General features: G+C 43.6%; 2 protein-coding genes across 5 annotated transcripts in view; one reads left to right on the plus strand and one right to left on the minus strand.

Annotated features, from left to right (window-relative positions):
- The window catches only part of ABTB1 (ankyrin repeat and BTB domain containing 1), a 156,027-nt gene that overhangs the window by 106,431 nt on the left and 30,581 nt on the right, over window positions 1-19,015 (plus strand). Inside the window, exon 13 of one of the 2 annotated variants that reach the window (XM_068133166.2) lies at window positions 4,491-4,607. The exons of the other annotated variant lie outside the window; for it this stretch is intronic. The gene's annotated coding sequence lies outside the window, so the exon portion shown is untranslated. Of the gene's footprint in view, window positions 1-4,490; window positions 4,608-19,015 lie in introns of those variants that run through there. 2 annotated transcript variants of the gene reach the window in all.
- The window catches only part of MGLL (monoglyceride lipase), a 79,474-nt gene continuing 66,046 nt past the window's right edge, over window positions 5,588-19,015 (minus strand). For all 3 annotated transcript variants that reach the window (XM_068133170.2, XM_068133169.2, XM_078766524.1), the window contains 3 exons: window positions 15,611-15,700; window positions 15,250-15,465; window positions 5,588-8,945 (listed from right to left, as the gene is read on the minus strand). In XM_068133170.2, the coding sequence (XP_067989271.2) occupies window positions 8,844-8,945; window positions 15,250-15,465; window positions 15,611-15,700 (408 nt within the window). In that variant the 3' untranslated portion in view covers window positions 5,588-8,843. The remainder of the gene's footprint in view (window positions 8,946-15,249; window positions 15,466-15,610; window positions 15,701-19,015) is intronic.

Raw genomic sequence — 19,015 nt, forward strand, 5'->3', positions numbered from 1 at the left:
ACTATCTCTTCTCCTTCTCCCTCCTTTTGCTTTAAATATTTCCCTATTGATTCTTGTCTTTTTGCAATTGTTGTTTTCATGTATTGTTATGCATTATGTTTTCCACTCTATCAAAGCGCCTTTGGGCTTCTGGAAAAGCGCTATACAAAATAAATGAATTATTATTATTATTAATGATGAGGTCATTGGTCACATGGTTCAGCCGCCATATTTGTTTAAACACCAAAGCCACTGAAACTTAAAAACCACTTTCAAACCACTGAAAATACATCCTGGCGAGGGTTTGCAATCTCTGATTGCTCTTTTCTTCTTGTTAATAATTGTGAGAGCTCGTTTTTGAAAGACTTGAATTGTCTCCGGATGTGAATATTTGATTAATTTCCCCAGGCTAAAATTCTGTAGTTTAAACAAGCATTCTGAGTATTGCGCTGCAATTATACATGTCCCCTACCGGCAGTCTGTCGTCCAGAAAACTGTTGGGGAAATTATCAAAGTTCAAAGTGCCATAACTTTGTCAAAAATGATCGAAACGTCGTGAAGTTCGAACTTGATCTGTAAATTATCATGAGGAAACCATGTACCAAGTTTGAAATCATTAGCATTAACAGTTTAGAAAAAAAGTCCGGAAAACTGTTTTTTGCGTGACGGACTGAGACTGACTGACTGACTGACAGACTGACAGACAGACAGACAGACAGACGGAGGGACGGAGTGCAAACCTATAGTCCCCTCCGGTGTACACCGGTAGGGGACTAATAAGGCAAGAAAAGTAATAGCTGCACTGCGAAAAACCCCTTTAACTTATTAGTCCCCTACCGGTGTACACCGGAGGGGACTATAGGTTTGCACTCCGTCCCTCCGTCTGTCAGTCTGTCCGTCTGTCAGTCCGTCATAGGTCAAGGTTGCATAAAATCATCAATTTTCATTATTTTTTTAAAAACTGTTTTCGTTATTTTGAGCAAACGGGAGAAGAATAAGACGTCTGAATACAAACAGACGTGGACGGGCTTTGCATTTTCAGATACTTTCCAGTTAAACACTTCATTCCAATCAGCTGATCTCAAGCTATTTTTAAACCTTCCAATATTTTCTTTTGTCAATTTGCGAAGAGCAGCTTTAAAGTTGTGGTTGTCATGATTCATACTTGGTGCTGATGCACATGCAAAAATGGGGAAATGATCAGAAATATCAGATATTATGATGCCTCATTTGAATGGAGATGATACATTAGTGAAAATATTGTCTACGAGGGCAGAAGACAGATCCTTCATTCTGGTTGGTTTATTTATGAGTGGAGTGAAGGAGTATGAGATAATTATATAAAGGAAGTCGTCGCACAGCGGGTTTTGATTACAATTTAACAAATTCATGTTGAAATCTCCCATCAGAATGCATAATGTTGAAAGTTCTTTATTGAAGCATTTGATTGAGCTGGTTTATACTCCAATAATTACGTTTTTCATTCCATAGATACTGATTTCAACAAAGTGGCTTTCTAAAATATCAGTCATGTGATTGCACTCATGTCTGATTGTGTATTCTAATTTAGATGATATATACATATGTGTGTATATATATATATATATATATAGCTAAACGCCGCCTATTTTATTAACCCTATTATTACTTATCAAATCCTAACCGTTCAACGAGTATAATGAATGGGGCGCCCAAGAGAGCCATGTTTCACACAAAGCAATGATGAGCAATCAAATTGCAGGTTATCAAGAAATAATCATAAATGTTCAAAATTTATACTTAGACTTCTAATATTAGGATGGAGAAAAGACATCTCATTCTTAAAGTGTGGTGAACATGTTTGGGAAAATTGATTTACGGTAAAATATTCAGATGTCGAGCGGGGTAAAACGTGATCATTTTGGTTAAAATTATATTCAAACTAGTTTAAAAGCCCGTCAAAAATGACGGGTTGGAACAGTTTATTTGACGGTGCAGCCTCGTGATCGTGCCAAAGTCTGAAGCCTCGGCCTAGCGTCAATGTGTGCTTATATTTTCTTTATTTATTAGACATCCTATGGGTGTAAATGAACACTCGTTTTACTCTGTTCATGTTGCACATCATGTGCAGCAAATTTCACCTCCCTGCACCTTGTATTTATTGTTTTTGTTTTTTTATTGCTTTTGTACACCGCCTATGTGGCTCGGTTTGAAGCCACCGTCTACAATTCCAATAGAAGAGACATAATTACTCTTTATGGAAAATGTTTTTCGACTTTGTTTTATCCTCAAAAATAGAGTGTAGTGAACACACAACCGTGCTTAAAGATTGGCCTTTAAAACTGACCCTTTTATGAAGGGGGACAGACAAATACACAAACTGAAATTGTGTTTTATATGGTAGATTGTGTGCTTTGAGAATTGAAATTATCTGACACATTATTCTCAAAATCACTGTTCAATGTACAATGTAAGTTGTCGTGTGGGACAGTAGTAGAAAACAGGGACTGGAATTCATCTTCATCTAAAGCTTCTAATGGGAATACACTCATTGCAGACATATCAAGATTTTATCGTTAGTATTTAAGAAACTTTGTCATAAACCCACCTCTGCCACAGTGACATGTTCCCTAAATGAGCCGAGACGATCACATGCAAGACAAACAAGCGTAGAGACAACATTCCAGCTCTTGAGAGTGGGCTCTCGGAACAAACGAGTATACCAGTTGAGTGATCTAGCAAGGACGTAGCAAGGACAATGAACAAGAAAAACAAAACAAAGAACATGAATATTGAATATGAAATGAAAATTTGGAAGCACAACCATATTTCAGATTCAAGAAAAGTAAAAGTAATAACTGCATATTCAGCTTCCACCAAATTTTACAAACTTCTGCTTGAACTTCTTTCTTTCTCCTTTCCGGAAATGCCCCCTCATAGCTTCGAATTAATTATTCAACCAGCATCTGTGCCATTTTTGGATTACTTAAATGCAATGCAAGGTCGTATTAAAATGACATGCCCTGTCTTAATGGAAAAGGAAATCAAAGACAGCTGCCCTATGAAGATGGTGTCATGTGACTGCGGCTCTGACGACTGAGGCCCTCCTCCTGCTCCCAAGTGACGCTTCGGGGGACATCCTCCCCCAAAGCGTCACGTATTTTATGTAAATCAGCTTTCTTATCCGTCTTCCTCTTCTTCGTGGAATGCGTGTCTTCGTTTTTTTTTTTTGTTTTTTTTTTTGTATACGAGATCGAGGCTCGTGTAAGAGCTAACATTGATCACAAAAAGACAAACTGACACATAAAACATATGATAAAGGGAGTGGGAGACAAGATGGAGAGCAGAGACGTCAGGAGATCTGTGGGAGGGAGAGGGCTTGGGAAGCGGGGGGGAGGCATGGGAAGGGGGGGGGGGGGGCTACTACTACGTGAGCCTACTATTACGTCATTCTAGCACCTATCATACTAAAATACGCAATTTGGTGTCTGTCTGTCTGAAGATTTTGACCGCTATGCATTTGGTCGTTACTTATCCAATCTCAACTTAACTTGACAGGAGGACTAAGGGTCACAATGGGGGTTGTAGTGAATGAATTGAGGCAAATTTTTACTTACAGAACTGAGCGAAGATCTACTGTAATCTATATACCCCACAAGGGTTAATAACATTACCCATCCTACTGCTAACGTGGCGTTTTTCGTGGCGTTTTTCGTGGCGTTTTTTAAGCAGTCACTCCAGCTGTTTAACACTAAACTGAAAGGGAGGAAACCCGGGATATGCTCAGTTACCAAGCAGCAAGCGCTTGCCCAGCCTACCTTTCCTTATCAACGAAGTGCTTGCTCAAATGATTAAGCCACTTGGTGTGTTCTCTACAAGAAACTTGGTCAATAAACCCTCACCTCCCTTTGTTTTTGAGGCCCGACCAGAGATCTACTGTAATCTATATGTCGCAGAGAGGAATGATTCTTCCTGCCGTCCCTGTGGGTAACAGGTGTACCACTAATAGTTGGTTCAAATTAACTGTTTTGAATGCTCCTTTTGGGGCTGTCTGACCACGTGATCTGCAAGTTGGGCTCTTTGAATTCCATCGAATAGTTGGACCGTACACAAAACACGTGACTTTTTGAAAGTTTGTTTGAGTTCCGTACCCCTCCCACTCCCCTACCGTTACATGGAAGCTGCGTGTTTTTTAGCTCACCTGGAACGAAGTTCAGGGAAGCTTATGTGATGGCGCGTTGTCCGTCCATCAGTCCGTCCCCCAAAATCCCTTCCAAAATAGGTATTTGCTTTCTTCTCAGAAACTACGCACGCAGTTTTGATTAAACTTCACCACAACCTTCATCACCCGGGATGTACCAACGTTTGTTCACGACATTAAAAAAAAATCGAAGTCTAAGAGGGTCTACAGGGGGTCAAAGTGGGTCCAGGTTTGACCCTCCCAAAATAGGTATTTGCTTTCTTTTCTGAAACTCTCCTATCCATAAGGGTTCCAGCGTTCCATCTTTGTATGCCCATTCATGTTCCTGCAGGCATGTCTGCTGTTGCAAAGTGGGAGTTCTTCAACACAGCACCTTGATAAATAATTTACCTTTCTGAGGTGTTGTTCCAGGAATTTCCTGCAAGGTGGCAAGGTTCCCATCGTCAACATTGCACACTGCATTCGAGAGCTGGTCTTGACACATCCCCCTAATCATGAACAGTCTCAAATCATCCACTGCTCCAAACCTTGTTTTGCCATGAACTGCACAGGTGACCTCTTCAAGCTCAGTTATCAGGTCGTCATTCAATAACGCTTTCCAGTCATCTAGTTTCTTGTTTTTGTTTTTGTCCTTTACCAGTACCTTTTATGCACACCCTCTCCTCTTCCTTTCCATTGCTTTCACTGAATCCTCCTTGTACATATCTGTGCTGAAAATGACGTCAGCATAGCGAGCGAGGCATCATGTTGAAGAGTTCCTCGCATATTCGACAGCTTTATTCTGTTTATTGGTTCAAACAAGTTTCATTTGTTTTCATCTTTTCTTTGATAAATGTTTCCTTATCTTCCATCACTCATTCATTCATTCTTCTCATCACATCAAAGCCTGGCTTTGGCTTAGCGGTTAGGGTGCGGCTTGGGATCCTAGGATCCTGGGTTCGAATCCTGGTCGATCGCTGAATTAACGCCAGGGTGGTTGACTCAGCCTGTCACTCTTCCGAGGTCGGCAAATTGAGTACCAGTTCACTGGTAATTCCCTGTGTGTCGCAAGAGGTGACTAACAGGGTTGCGGCAGGAAGGGCTTTGGCCATAAAACATTGCTTCAAAAAGGGGACCATGGTGTCCAAAAAAGGACCATTTGTTATAGTGTAAATGAGCTATTTTTCTGGGAACATTTTTTAAAATATAAAACGGCTCCCTTTGTTTTAGTGTAAATGGGCTATTTTGCCTGTTACATTTTTTTTTCATTCAGTTGATCCGAGTGAACAATTTGGTACCTATGAAAAGTTGGTCTGAAGAGGAGGGGGTGCACAGTTGGCTTTACTGGCTCCCGGCCGAAAGTGATAATCTTGTAAAAGTTGTGTTTCATGCTATCACAGTACAAAAACTGTTAATTTATCAACAAATGAGTAAAACAAGAAGCAGGAATGATGAAATATTTTCTTTAATTGCACATAAATCCACAATTGAGGAATAAAAACAAAAAGTCAGGATTCTCCCGTTAAAAGTTAACTGTTCTAAACGAAAGTTTTAAAACATTTTGTGCTTGGTTACTTAAATGAGTGTGTGATATAAAATTAGTCGTAAGTGCTTCCAATAACAATATTCATTACTTCGAGTTTGTTGAAGGGTATTTGCAGATTTTGAACTTTTTAATCTGGCAAGCAAGTGATGAACCCTTTCGGGTGTATTTCTGTGGAATTCACCAATTACAGAGGGAAAAGCAACATATTATAAAACACTTCCCCCATTAAGCAAACTCTTTTTAAAGTTTGTCTCCATTGAAGTGCGTCGGCAAAGTGAGTCCGACGCACTTCGCTTCGGCTTGGGAACCCGACTACCACCGACTTCTGGGATTAGAACGACCTTCTGATCACCCGACTGAGATGTCACCTCACGACACAAATACGAGGTCTGATCGGAAGTTCCGGGACTAAAAAATTATTCTTACAAAACCACCAAAGGACAACACAATGAATCAAATGTTTCCCCTTTCCTAGATGATCCCAGCCGTCCTGCCATTTATTTTTGAAGCATCTCTGGTACTCTTCTTTTGTGATGGCGTTCAGTTCCTCGGTCACATTTTGGATGATGGTTTGTCCATCCTGAAATATCTTTCCTTCTAGGGAGCATTTCAGTCGTTGGAACAGAAAAAAGTAATTTCATGGCAAATCTTGAGAGTACTGAGTGGGGAACCAGTCGAATGTTGTGCCTGGCCAAAACTTCTCGTGTGGAGATTGCTGAACGTGCCGGCGCACTTTGCTTCGGCTTGGAAACCCGACTACCACCGACTTCTGTGATTAGAACGACCCTCTGATCATCCGACTGATACGTCACCTCACGACACAAATACGAGGTCTGATCGGAAGTTCCGGGACAAAAAATTTATTCTTACAAAACCACCAAAGGCCAACACACTGAATCAAATGTTTCCCCTTTCCTAGATGATCCCAGCCGTCCTGCCATTTCTTTTTGAAGCATCTCTGGTACTCTTCTTTTGTGATGGCGTTCAGTTCCCAGGTCACATTTTGGATGATGGTTGGTCCATCCTGAAATATCTTTCCTTCTCGGGAGCATTTCAGTCGTTGGAACAGAAAAAAGTAATTTCATGGCAAATCTTGAGAGTACTGAGTGGGGAACCAGTCGAATGTTGTGCCTGGCCAAAACTTCTCGTGTGGAGATTGCTGAACGTGCCGGCGCACTTTGCTTCGGCTTGGAAACCCGACTACCACCGATTTCTGGGATTAGAACGACCCTCTGATCATCCGGCTGATATGTCACCTCACGACACAAATACGAGGTCTGATCGGAAGTTCCGGGACTAAAAATTTATTCTTCCAAAACCACCAAAGGACAACACACTGAATCAAATGTTTCCCCTTTTCTAGATGATCCCAGCCGTCCTGCCATTTCTTTTTGAAGCATCTCTGCTTCGTTGGCAGTTGGCATTCTGCATCTCTGCTTCGTTCGTTCGAAGCATCTTCGTCTCTGCTTCTTCTTTTGTGATGGCGTTCAGTTCCTCGGTCACATTTTCGATGATGGTTGGTCCATCCTGAAATCTCTTTCCTTCTCGGGAGCATTTCAGTCGTTGGAATAGAAAAAAGTAATTTCATGCCAAATCTTGAGAGTACTGAGTGGGAAACCAGTCGAATGTTGTGCCTGGCCAAAACTTCTCGTGTGCAGATTGCTGAATGTGCTGGCGCATCGTCGTGTTGCAACATCTACAAGCCCGACTCCAATTTCAACTTCCGTTGGGAAGTTGGGCCGCTTCCGTCGACCGTGTCCCTTAAGTGTTTCTCACCTTGTGGGATAAACTCATTGTGCAAAACACAATCGTCTTCACATTTGAGTGCACCCGTCTTGCTTTCTTTGGTCGAGGTGACGGAGTCTTCCACTTAGTTGACCGATGCTTAGTTTCGGAGTCATAGCCATAAACCCGAGTCTCCTCACCTCTAATGATGCTGGGCAGGAAGTTTTCATCATTCGCTGTACGATCAGTGACGTCGTTAGACACTGAGTACCGGAGTGAGAACACAAACGTTGCCGCGATCCATCTCATCCCCAAATCTAGAGTCAAAATATTTTGGCATGTGCGTAGATTCCAACTTCTTCCGCCACTTCATGGATCGTCATCCGTCTGTGTCACCAACACGAGTGACAGATTCCACAATGTGCGAGGTTGATGGACGGCCAGAGCGTGGATCATCGTCGATGGATGTTAAGCCACTTTTAAACCGAGCAAAGCACTGAAATCTTTTTGAATGGCTGAGAGCTTCATCCCCAAATATGTTTCTTGACTTTCCATCGGTTTCTGTGGCTGTCCTACCAAGGTTCACACAGAATTTGTTGCACACACATCGCTTCTTCAAACCAGACATTTTACAATGGAACAGAAAAATGAACTCGTCTGCACAAAACAGCATGTCACTCGAGACCGAGACAAGATGGCGGCTTCCTGCTCGAAGTTTGATGTCGGAAAGCGTTGCCAACAATACCACTCACTTAATATTCCCATAGTTAATGCCAACTTCATTTCCCTGCAATAAATTTAGTCCCGGAACCTTTTGAGACAGACCTCGTCTTGCGTTCGGTAAAGTCACTCAAGACCGAGACAAGATGGCGGCTTCCTGCTCGAAGTTTGATGTCAACAAGCGTTGCCAACAATACCACTCATTTAATATTCCCATAGTCAATGCCAACTTCATTTCCCTACAATAAATTTAGTCCCGGAACCTTTTGAGACAGACCTCGTCTTGCGTTCGGTAAAGTCGCGTAAAGTCACTCAAGACCGTGACAAGATGGCGGCTTCCTGCTCGAAGTTTGATGTCAGCAAGCGTTGCCAACAATACCACTCATTTAATATTCCCATAGCCAATGCCAACTTCATTTCCCTGCAATAAATTTAGTCCCAGAACCTTTTGAGCCAAATCTCGTCTTGCGTTCGGTAAAGTCACGACAACGATCATTACTGTTGTACAGGAACACCTGTCTTGTGCAAACACCTGTGCTGCCAAATAAAATGTGGCCACATCATGATGGCTGCAACACAATCAATGTCACTTAACATTAGAGAATGCAGCCCGTGATTGGTATTTTGGATGCACAAGACAGGTTGGCCGTAGAAACTAGTGATTACATCATATATGTAAAGTATTTATTTATTATTGATGTCACAGCTCAACTACTATGCCAGTCGTTTGGTGATCCACTCTCTGACCTCGTTGAGGACTGCTTCGCGCACCTCTGGCAGTTCCTTATGAAGGACGTGGTAGCTCTCCTTGAACACCTGAGGACAACAATGGTTTCTTTATAGAACAATGGTTTATTTGTTTAGGGATAGCAACTGCAATGATGTGCAGAGTTCTGTGGGAAATGCTTTCTGCAATTAATTAACAACTCTGTGGTTAATAATATGTAATGTTTGCAATCACTTCTGTGTGTGTGTGTGTGTGTGTGTGTGTGTGTGTGTGTGTGTGTGTGTGTGTGTGTGTGTGTGTGTGTGTGTGTGTGTGTGTGTGTCTGTCTCCCTCCGTCCGGGCCATAACCTTTTTTTTTTACCAATTGAGCTATTGTCATCAAACTTTCAACAAAGCTTTGCTACAATAATATGGAGAAGATAGATTAATAATTATTTGGTCAAAATTATCAAAATAATAATTCAAAATAATGGTCAAAATAATGGTCAAAATAATTTGGTCAAAATGTCAAACGGTTAAAGGTCAGTGTCATCGGAAATCATAAATGTTCATCCAATTGACCTGAAATTTAAAAATACCATTTGTTTTGTCATCAAATTTTCAACAAAGCTTTATTATGGGAATATAGAAAAGGCAAATTAATAATTTGGTCAAAAGATTAAAAGGTCAAAGGTCAGCATCACTTAAAATCATCAATTTTCATACGATTGACATGAAATTTAAAGAATTTGCATATTGGGTCACTGAATTGGTTCACCAATCAAAAGCTACAAGCTGCTTGTTTTTGTTTTTTAGGTCAAAAGGTCAAAGGTAGAAGTTTTTTTATTTTTTTTGTTTGTATACAAGATCGAGGCTCGTGAAAGAGCAAACATTAATCACACAAAAAGACAAACCGACACACAAAACACAAAAAACAAGGGGAGCGGCAGACAAGATGGGGAGAGAGGGGGGAGGACACAAAAGAGAGGGGGAAGAAGGGGAAGGACACAAACACAACATTTGAGAGCAGGGACATCGGGAGGACTTTGGGGGAGGTGGGAGAGGATTAAAACATATGAACACTGCAAGGACTCTGGGGTGAATTACCGGGGGTAGAAAAGATCAAGGTTTTCGATGGGGGAAGATAAGAGATGGTGGTGAACAGCTGTTTTAAAGACCTGGAGGGAGTAGTGGGATTGAAGGGAGTGGGGGAGTTTGTTCCAGAGGCGGGAGAAAAGGGGAATGAAAGAGTGAAGGTGAGCAGAGAGCCTAGACTTTGGCAGTTTAACCATAAGAGGGTTGCAGGCAGATCTTGTGCGACCTGAAGGAATATTGGGGGGACAGAGCACAGAGAGAGCTGGGGGAGCAAGGCCGGAGAGGAGTCGGTAGAAGACAGAAAGACCACCAACCTGCCTGCGGTGAGTGAGTGAAAGGCCCTCGGCGTTGACTACATCGCAGGAGATTCCAATGATTCTGAAAGCTTTGGCCTCAACAGCGTGAAGCTGAGCAAGGTGTGAGGCAGGAGCACCAGCCCAGAGGGGGGAACAGTATTCCATTGAGCTGCGGATGAAAGCCTTGTATGTGGTGAGGAGCTCAGGTGTGCCAAGGAAGGACTTCGCACGATGGAGGATGCCCAGTCGGCGACTGGCTTTGGAGGCCAGCTTGGAAATGTGGTTTTCCCAAGAAAGATCATGGCAGATAGTGAGACCAAAAAGCTTGAGCGACAGAACTTCTTGGAGAGGATTGTTGAGAAAGTAGATGGGAGGGTTGTCCAGTCGGTCCTTTCGGAGAGACATTGTAAGAGTGTGAGATTTGTCAGGATTGAAAGACATGTTCCACTTGTTTGACCAGTCTGTGATTTTGTCCAGGTCTGCAGAGAGTGAGGAGGCTGCAGACTGCCGATCTGAGGGATGAGGAATGGAGCGACAGAGAGTAGAGTCGTCAGCAAAGAGATAGAGAGGATTTTCAAGAGAGTCAGAGGTATCATTGATGAAGACCAGAAAAAGCACAGGGCCCAGAACACTACCTTGGGGAACTCCAGCCTGAACAGGAAGAGGAGATGAGAGAAACCCATTCAGGGCCACACGTTGACTACGACCAGAGAGGAAGTCCGCCAGCCATGCGTGGAGATTTCCATGGATACCAAAGGAGGAGAGTTTGGAGAGCAGAGCGGGGTGCCAGACCGTATCGAAGGCACGTGAAATGTCAAGGGAGACAGCTCTAATTTCCTGTTTGGCATTGAGGACCTCCATCCATTGTTGAGAAAGCAGAAGCAGCATGTCCAGAGTAGAGTGACCAGGTCTGAAACCAAATTGATGATCAGAGATCAAGCCATTGGAGAAGAGGAAAGATTTAATATCTGAAGCAATGATGGATTCCATGACTTTGCTGATAATTGGGAGAAGGCTGATTGGTCTGTAGTTGCTGGGATCTGTTTTTGCACCTTTTTTGTGCAAAGCGGTGATGTTGGCTGATTTCCAAGCAGATGGCAGATGACCTTGAGCAAAAGAGAGGGTGAAGAGAACAGAGAGAGGGAGTGAAAGAGCGGAAGAACATGATTTTAGGACCCGTGGGCTGATGCCGTCAGGACCAGTTGCAGAATCAGAGTCGAGGGTTGACAGAAACTTTTCCACCTCGTCAGGAGGAAAGGACACAGAGTCCAGGAGCAGCTGGGTACGACTGGGTACGGTGGGTACAGAGAGGGATGGGTTTGGGACACAAGATTTAGAGGCAAACACAGAGTTGAGGCAGTTGCGTAAAATCACCATTTTTCACCTGATTGACCTGAAATTTAAAGAATTTGCATATTGGGTCACATAATTTCTTCACCAATGAAAAGGTAGGAGTCGATTGTTTTTTTTAGAGCAAAAGGTCAAAGATCAAGGGAGCATAAAATCATCAATTTTCATTTTGTATTTTTTTTTAAACAGTTTTCGTTATTTTGAGCATACGGAGTAATAATAATAATAAGACGTCTAAATACAAATGGACGCGGACAGGCTTTGCTTTTTTTGTTGTTGTATACAAGATCGAGGCTCGTGTAAAGCTAGAGAGATTTTTCAGATTATTTCTAGTTTTATTCTTGTTTTAGCTTCCACCTCTTTAGTAATTAAGCATTAGTTTATATACCTGGAAATGAAAAGCAGCCAATGAACCAATTCAAAGTCTGGAGTTTGGTGCTATCTGTCTGTCCAGTGTCCATGTTAGTCAGATGTGAGTCTGTCTTCTTGCGGCAATCAGGTCAATTCCAGCAGTCTTTGAACAAAGAAATGAGAATGTAAGCATACAGGACAGCCTGTGCAACATCCCCTCCGAAGGATCTTCTTCGTATTCCAACTGGCACCAGGTAGTATTGTTTTTTTAGGGCGCTGCTGTGCTGGTGATGCAGTGCCCCCTTAGGTTAGAGCAGGAACTTGTAATTTGCCAGGGTGCCGGTGATGGCTCGCCTACTCTTTGCAATGGACACCGTGGGATCTTCAACGTCTTCTAAATAATATTAGCAGATGGGATGCCCAGTTTAACATCCATCCGAGGGACTGCACACACATTAATGAATCACCCCCAATGAAGGATGATATCATCTTTAATGTAACAAATCACGAGTTTGGCAGTTTATAGTCACTCTCGGAACCAAGCCCAGACTAGACAGCTCAAAAGAGAGCATGCTACTTCTCCATCATGCTGGTGGCTAAAGAATGGTTGATTTATTATACACAGAACAGGAAAGAGAGAAAGGAAACCTAGAAGGCACTCTTTGACATCACCACGTATACCGACATGCCTCCGCCCACATTATTACATCATTATACATACTTATACCACGTTTGATTTAAATCCCTTCAGCTTTTCTCAAGTATCAAATTTTTACCTGCCATGACCTCTGACCTTTGACACCAAAATCGAATCAGTTCATCTTTGCATCATAATGTATACCTATACCAGGTTTGGTTAATGCAGCACCAGAATTTGTTTACCTACCCTGACTTCTGACCTTTGACCTCTTGACCCCATCATTCATTCCCTTTAACATTACATCATTATTCATACTTATACCAAGTTTGACTTAGTTCCCCTTCAGCTGTTCTTAAGTTATTGCGGTAACGAAAACCTATTACAGACTCTGACCTTTGACCTCTTGATGCTAAAATCGAATCGGTTCATCTTTGCATCATAATATATACTAATACCAAGTTTGGTTAAAAAAATCCCATCACTGGTTCACAAGTTAGCTCGGTAACAGAATTTTTACCTGACGGGCCCTCTGACCTTTGACCGATTGACCCCATAATCTAATCGGTTAATCTTTGCATCATAATATATACTAATACCAAGTTTGGTCAAAATCCCATCACTGGTTCACAAGTTAGCTCGGTAACACACTTTTTACCTAACGGACCCTCTGACCTTTGACCTCTTGACCCCATAATCTAATCGGTTAATCTTTGCATCATAATATATACTAATACCAAGTTTGGTCAAAATCCCATCACTGGTTCACAAGTTAGCTCGGTAACACACTTTTTACCTAACGGACCCTCTGACCTTTGACTTCTTGACCCCATAATCTAATCAGTTAATCTTTGCATCATAATATATGCTAATAGCAAATTTGGTCAAAATCCCATCACTGGTTCACAAGTTAGCTCGGTAACACACTTTTTACCTAATGGACCCTCTGACCTTTGACTTATTGACCCCATAATCTAATCAGTTTGTCTTTGCATCATAATATATGCTAATAGCAAGATTGGTCAAAATCCAATCACTGGTTCACAAGTTATCTCGGTAAGAGAATTTTCACCTAACGGGCCCACTGACCTTTGACCTCTTGACCCCATAATCTAATCAGTTTGTTTTTGCTTCATAATATATGCTAATACCAAGTTTGGTCAAAATCCAATCACTGGTTCACAAGTTATCGCGGTAACAGAATTTTTACCTAACGGACCCTCTGACCTTTGACCTCTTGACCCCATAATCTAATCAGTTTGTCTTTGCATCATAATATATACTAATAGCAAGTTTGGTCAAAATCCCATCACTGGTTCACAAGTTAGCTAGGTAACACACTTTTTACCTAACGGACCCTCTGACCTTTGACCTCTTGACCCCATAATCTAATCGGTTAATCTTTGCATCATAATATATACTAATACCAAATTTGGTCAAAATCCCATCATTGGTTCACAAGTTAGCTCGGTAACACACTTTTTAACCTAACGGGCCCTCTGACCTTTGACCTCTTGATCCCATAATCTAATCAGTTTGTCTTTGCATCATAATATACTAGGGCATGCCCGTACTATATCTATATCTAAAATTATATCCCCCCCTCTATTTACATGAAATGGTTTGGTCCATGAAATGTTTTGGTCCATTCGCAACGCCAAAGCGAACGGCGAACGCTTTACATGAAATGGTTTGGTGCATGAAATGTTTTGGTCCATTCGCAACGCCAAAGCGAACGGCGAACGGCTTGCGAGTACAGTGACAATCCCCCCGGGGTTTTTATTAGTTTTAAAACGGAGCTTGGCAACCGCTGGCGTTCTTTAGCCGGCAGCTTCGCCCGCCCGAACGCCGTTACAGTACCTTCGACCGCGAGTTGCTCGGACTTCACTTGGCGGTCAGGCACTTCCGCCATCTGCTCGTGCGAGTACAGTGACAATCCCATCCCCCCCCCCCCCCCCTCTATTTACATGAAATGGTTTTTATTAGTTTTAAAACATAGTTTAACGCCAACATAGCGCCATCATAGTTTGCAAACGTGAAATAAATGAATACGCTCTCAAATGTGCCATCCGAGGCAGAGTGTGTCCGCCACGTTCGGCACACGCGATAGCTCGCTGCTCTCTGATTGGTTGAATCGTTTTTTGGACATAGCTCGGTAAGTAATTGTCCGATTAATATGAAACCTTGAAAAGGCACATCCTCTGGTCCCCAGCAATATACCTGGCAAGTTTAAAGTATATCGGACCCGTGGTTGTCGAGAAACAGCGGTCACAGACAAACGTACAAACGTACAAACGTACAGACAGAGATTACTGGAATTATAGATAGATGCTAATAGCAAGATTGGTCAAAATCCAATCACTGGTTCACAAGTTATCTCGGTAAGAGAATTTTTACCTAACGGACCCTCTGACCTTTGACTTCTTGACCCCATAATCTAATCGGTTAATCTTTACATCCTTATACATGTACAAAGTTTGACTTTTGTTCCCTTCAGCTGTTCTAAGTTATCGCAGTAACGAAAACCCATCATGGATACATGGGTACAGCAGGACATACAACCCGAAAACATTTTGGCGACTTTGGCGACGGAGGCATAAGAAAACCTAATTGTTGGAAGTTTATTTTTCCTAATTGTTGGAAGATTTGGAAGGCCAGAGGAAAGTGACCCCAACATGAACCCACCTGGATGGTCTTGTCCTGGCTGGGCGCCTGCTCATGTAACAGCTGGGCCCCGGCTGGATCGACTAGCATGTCATGGCTGCCCTGAAAGACCACGAAGGGCCAAGTGATTGTGGGTATGGCAGCCTGCACACGAGCAACCGCGTCCAGCAGTTGGACTCCAAAGCGCACACTCAAGCAGTCATGAAACACCAGTGGGTCTAAAGTGTAAGCCTTGACCTGAAGGAGCAGGATGGGGGTTGGAGAGGAGCCCACGTCAGGCATGTGGTATAATATCCTTGTTCATGTGGTGAATTTGCAGGATGCTTTATGTGCCAAAATATCAGGAAGTAATAACATGACATGCGTTAAGTCATGCGCTTACCTCTTTTGGATCACGAGATATCCAAGAGGGACTTACTGAACCACCTGGACAGCTTGGACAAAAGTAATTCACTGCTTTTGCGAACATCACCTGAACAAGAAGAAAAGAAATTAATGGCAGAAAGATCCGGTCCGTCTGGTCATCCCACTTGGCTCATGATGCTTGGTTATCATGATGATATTCCATACGCCATTGATGTTTTTTCCAATGTCTAATGATAACTACCCAGCCTCGGTGGAGTAATGGTTAGAGCATAGGCTCCCAAACTTTGTTGTCCACGAACCAAATTTGAAATGACATTTGCCCCAAGACCCAAATGGAAGGTATCGACCATAAGAAGTGTCCCAGAAAACTCTTTCCACGTGAAGCCCCTCAACTCCTCAAAACCTGAGATTTGTGAGAAGTTGGCAAACTGCCTCCGTCTGAATAGGGTATATATCGCTGTAAGATCAAGCAGCACATGGTCACCCGCGACTCATCAGAAGGCCGTCACGACCCAAATTTGGGTCACGACCCTCGGTTTGGAATCACCTGGGTCGCGGCCCAAGTTCACGACCCAGGCTCGGGCGGTGACCATCGGTTTGGAATCCCCTGGGTTGCAAACCAAGTTCGGGTCATGACCCTTACTTTGGGAACCCTCTGCATCACGACCCAAATATGGGTCACGACCCTGGGTTTGGAAGCCCTTCGGTCACATCTCAAGGTCAGATCACGACCCTCAGTTTGGGATCCCCTGGATCACGACCCAAGTTCGGGTCATGACCCTCATTTTGGGAACCCTCTTGGTTACGACCCAAATATGGGTCACGACCCTGGGTTTGGGAGCCCTCTGGTCACATCCCAAGGTCAGGTCACGACCCTCAGTTTGGGAACCCCTGGGTCACGACCCAAGTTCGGGTCACGACCCTCAGTTTGGGAACCCCTGGGTCATGACCCAAGTTCAGGTAATGACCCTCAGTTTGGGAACCGCTGGGTCACGACCCAAGTTTGGGTAATGACCCTCAGTTTGGGAACCCCTGGTTCACGACCCAAGTTCGGGCTGCGACCCTTGGTTTGTAATCCCCTGGGTCGCAAACCAAGTTCGGGTCATGACCCTCAGTTTGGGAACCCTCTGGGTCACGACCCAAATATAGGTCATGACCCTGGGTTCGGGAGCCCTTCGGTCACATCCCAAGTTCAGGTCACGACCCGCAGTTTGGGAACCCCTGGGTTATGACCCAAGTTCGGGTCACGACCCTCGGTTTAGGAACCCCTGGGTCACGACCCAAGTTTTTTTTTTTGTTTTTTTTTTGTATACTGAATCGAGGCTCGTGAAAGAGCTAACATTTATTACACAAACAAATCAACCAGACAAACAAAACATACAAAAAGAGGGAGCGGAAGACAATATGGGGAGAGGAGTGGAAGCACACAAACACAACACCTGAGAGCAGGGAGAAACGCGGGAGGGAGAGGGCCTGGGGGGAGGAGGCGTGGGAAGGGGGGGGGGGGGGGGGAGAGGTGTAAAACACAAGGAGACCAAGGACTTCCAGGACAGAAGTTGGTATTTCAAAAAAGTGTAGGATTTGGGGTGAAATTAGTGGGGGTAGAAAAGATCAAGGTTTTGGATGGGGGAAGATAAGAGATGGTGGTGAACAGCTGTTTTAAAGACCTGGAGGGTGGAGTGGGATTGAAGAGAGTGAGAGAGTTTGTTCCAGAGGCGGGAGAAAAGAGGAATGAAGGAGTGAAGGTGAGCAGAGAGTCTTGATTTTGGCAGTTTAACCATAAGAGGGTTGCAGGCAGATCTTGGGCGACCTGTAGGAATATTTGGGGGACAGAGCCCAGAGAGAGCTGGGGGAGCAAGGCCAGAAAGGAGTCGGTAGAAGACGGAAAGACCACCAACCTGCCTGCGGTGAGTAAGTGAAAGGCCCTCGGAGATAGCGTCATCGCGGGAGATTCCAATGATTCTGAATGCTTTGGTTTCAACAGCGTGAAGACGAGCTAGGTGTGAGGCAGGAGCACCAGCCCAAAGGGGAGAGCAGTATTCCATTGAGCTGCGGATGAAAGCCTTGTATGTGGTGAGGAGCTCAGGTGTGCCAAGGAAGGACTTCGCACGACGGAGGATGCCCAGTCGGCGACTGGCTTTGGAGGCCAGATTTGAAATGTGGTTTTCCCAGGAAAGATCATGGCAGATAGTGAGACCGAAAAGCTTGAGTGACAGAACTTCTTGGAGAGGATTATTCAGAAAGTGGATGGGAGGGTTGTCCAGTCGGTCTTTTCGGAGAGACATCGTAAGAGTGTGAGATTTGTCCTGGGAACCACTCGGTTAGAGGGTCCAATCTGAGTCTGGCAGGTCGGTGGTTCGTACCTGGGCCGAGTCATACAAAGAGTTTTATGGTATGTCCTGCTTCCTTGCTTGACGTTCAGCATTTTAAAAGGATAGAACATGGAGAAACAATGCTAGGAATGCAATAGCAAACCACCCAGAATAACTCTTGCCAAGAAACAGCTTCGGCAAACCCAATACCCTATTCAGATTTGTAATTCATGTGAAGGTACACCGACATCTTCCTAATGTTTCTGGTACCACCTGTAACAAAAACTACTCTATGAGACAGATTACGACATAGAACCTTTCCTATCACATAGATACTTGATCTAGTATCAGTATTAGGATTGTAACATTCATCTTGTGGGTTGCGTCCTCCATAGGTTTTAACGGTGAACCATGCATGGAAAATATCATGGAGTCAACATCTGGAGCTTATTTACCCGAGCTGTTTACGAGCTGTTTACATTGCACGCTCTAAATACCTTTATTGGTTGCATTGCCAGATTCAGCCATTCAAACAATTACCAAATATTTGCAGAACGCTGCACTCGTTGGATATTTGGTTCGATAAAGCAGATGGAATTAAATGAGGGAATGGCTTTGTTATAAAATCATTTAGGCCCATCCTACACCCCACCTCGCGGAGGGCCCTTGGACACCGGGTCTCCATTCTTTACAAACACTGGAACTTATGGGTGCCACTCAATCCATCCCATGCAGCTTGGTAAATGGCTTACAAGACCCATCTGTCCCCGATTCCGTTTCTCCAGCGTCACCGGCCTATTCCTGGTCACATCCAGTCTTTAGTGAGAGTCACTGGTAGCAGCAGGTGTATCGTGTATCGATTACATGATGTCACATATGAACTCTCTAGTTTCAATTGTGATATGAAGATTTATTGCACAGAAACCGACCTGTTCTGAGGCAAGGCATACTTGAGTTGAGCGGACAAAATGGCGGAATTAAGCCGCCGAGCTGAGTGACCTGAATGCAGGCTGACCAAAGGTAAGCCTGTTAGCCTAAATTATTTTCAAAAACACACCCAAACACCCAGTTTTCATTCTTGTACTCCATTGGAGGTCGAGAAGTATGCA

This window comes from Myxine glutinosa, chromosome 12 (assembly GCF_964187855.1).
Source record: "Myxine glutinosa chromosome 12, kmMyxGlut1.1, whole genome shotgun sequence".
Classification (NCBI taxonomy): Eukaryota; Metazoa; Chordata; class Myxini; order Myxiniformes; family Myxinidae; genus Myxine; species Myxine glutinosa.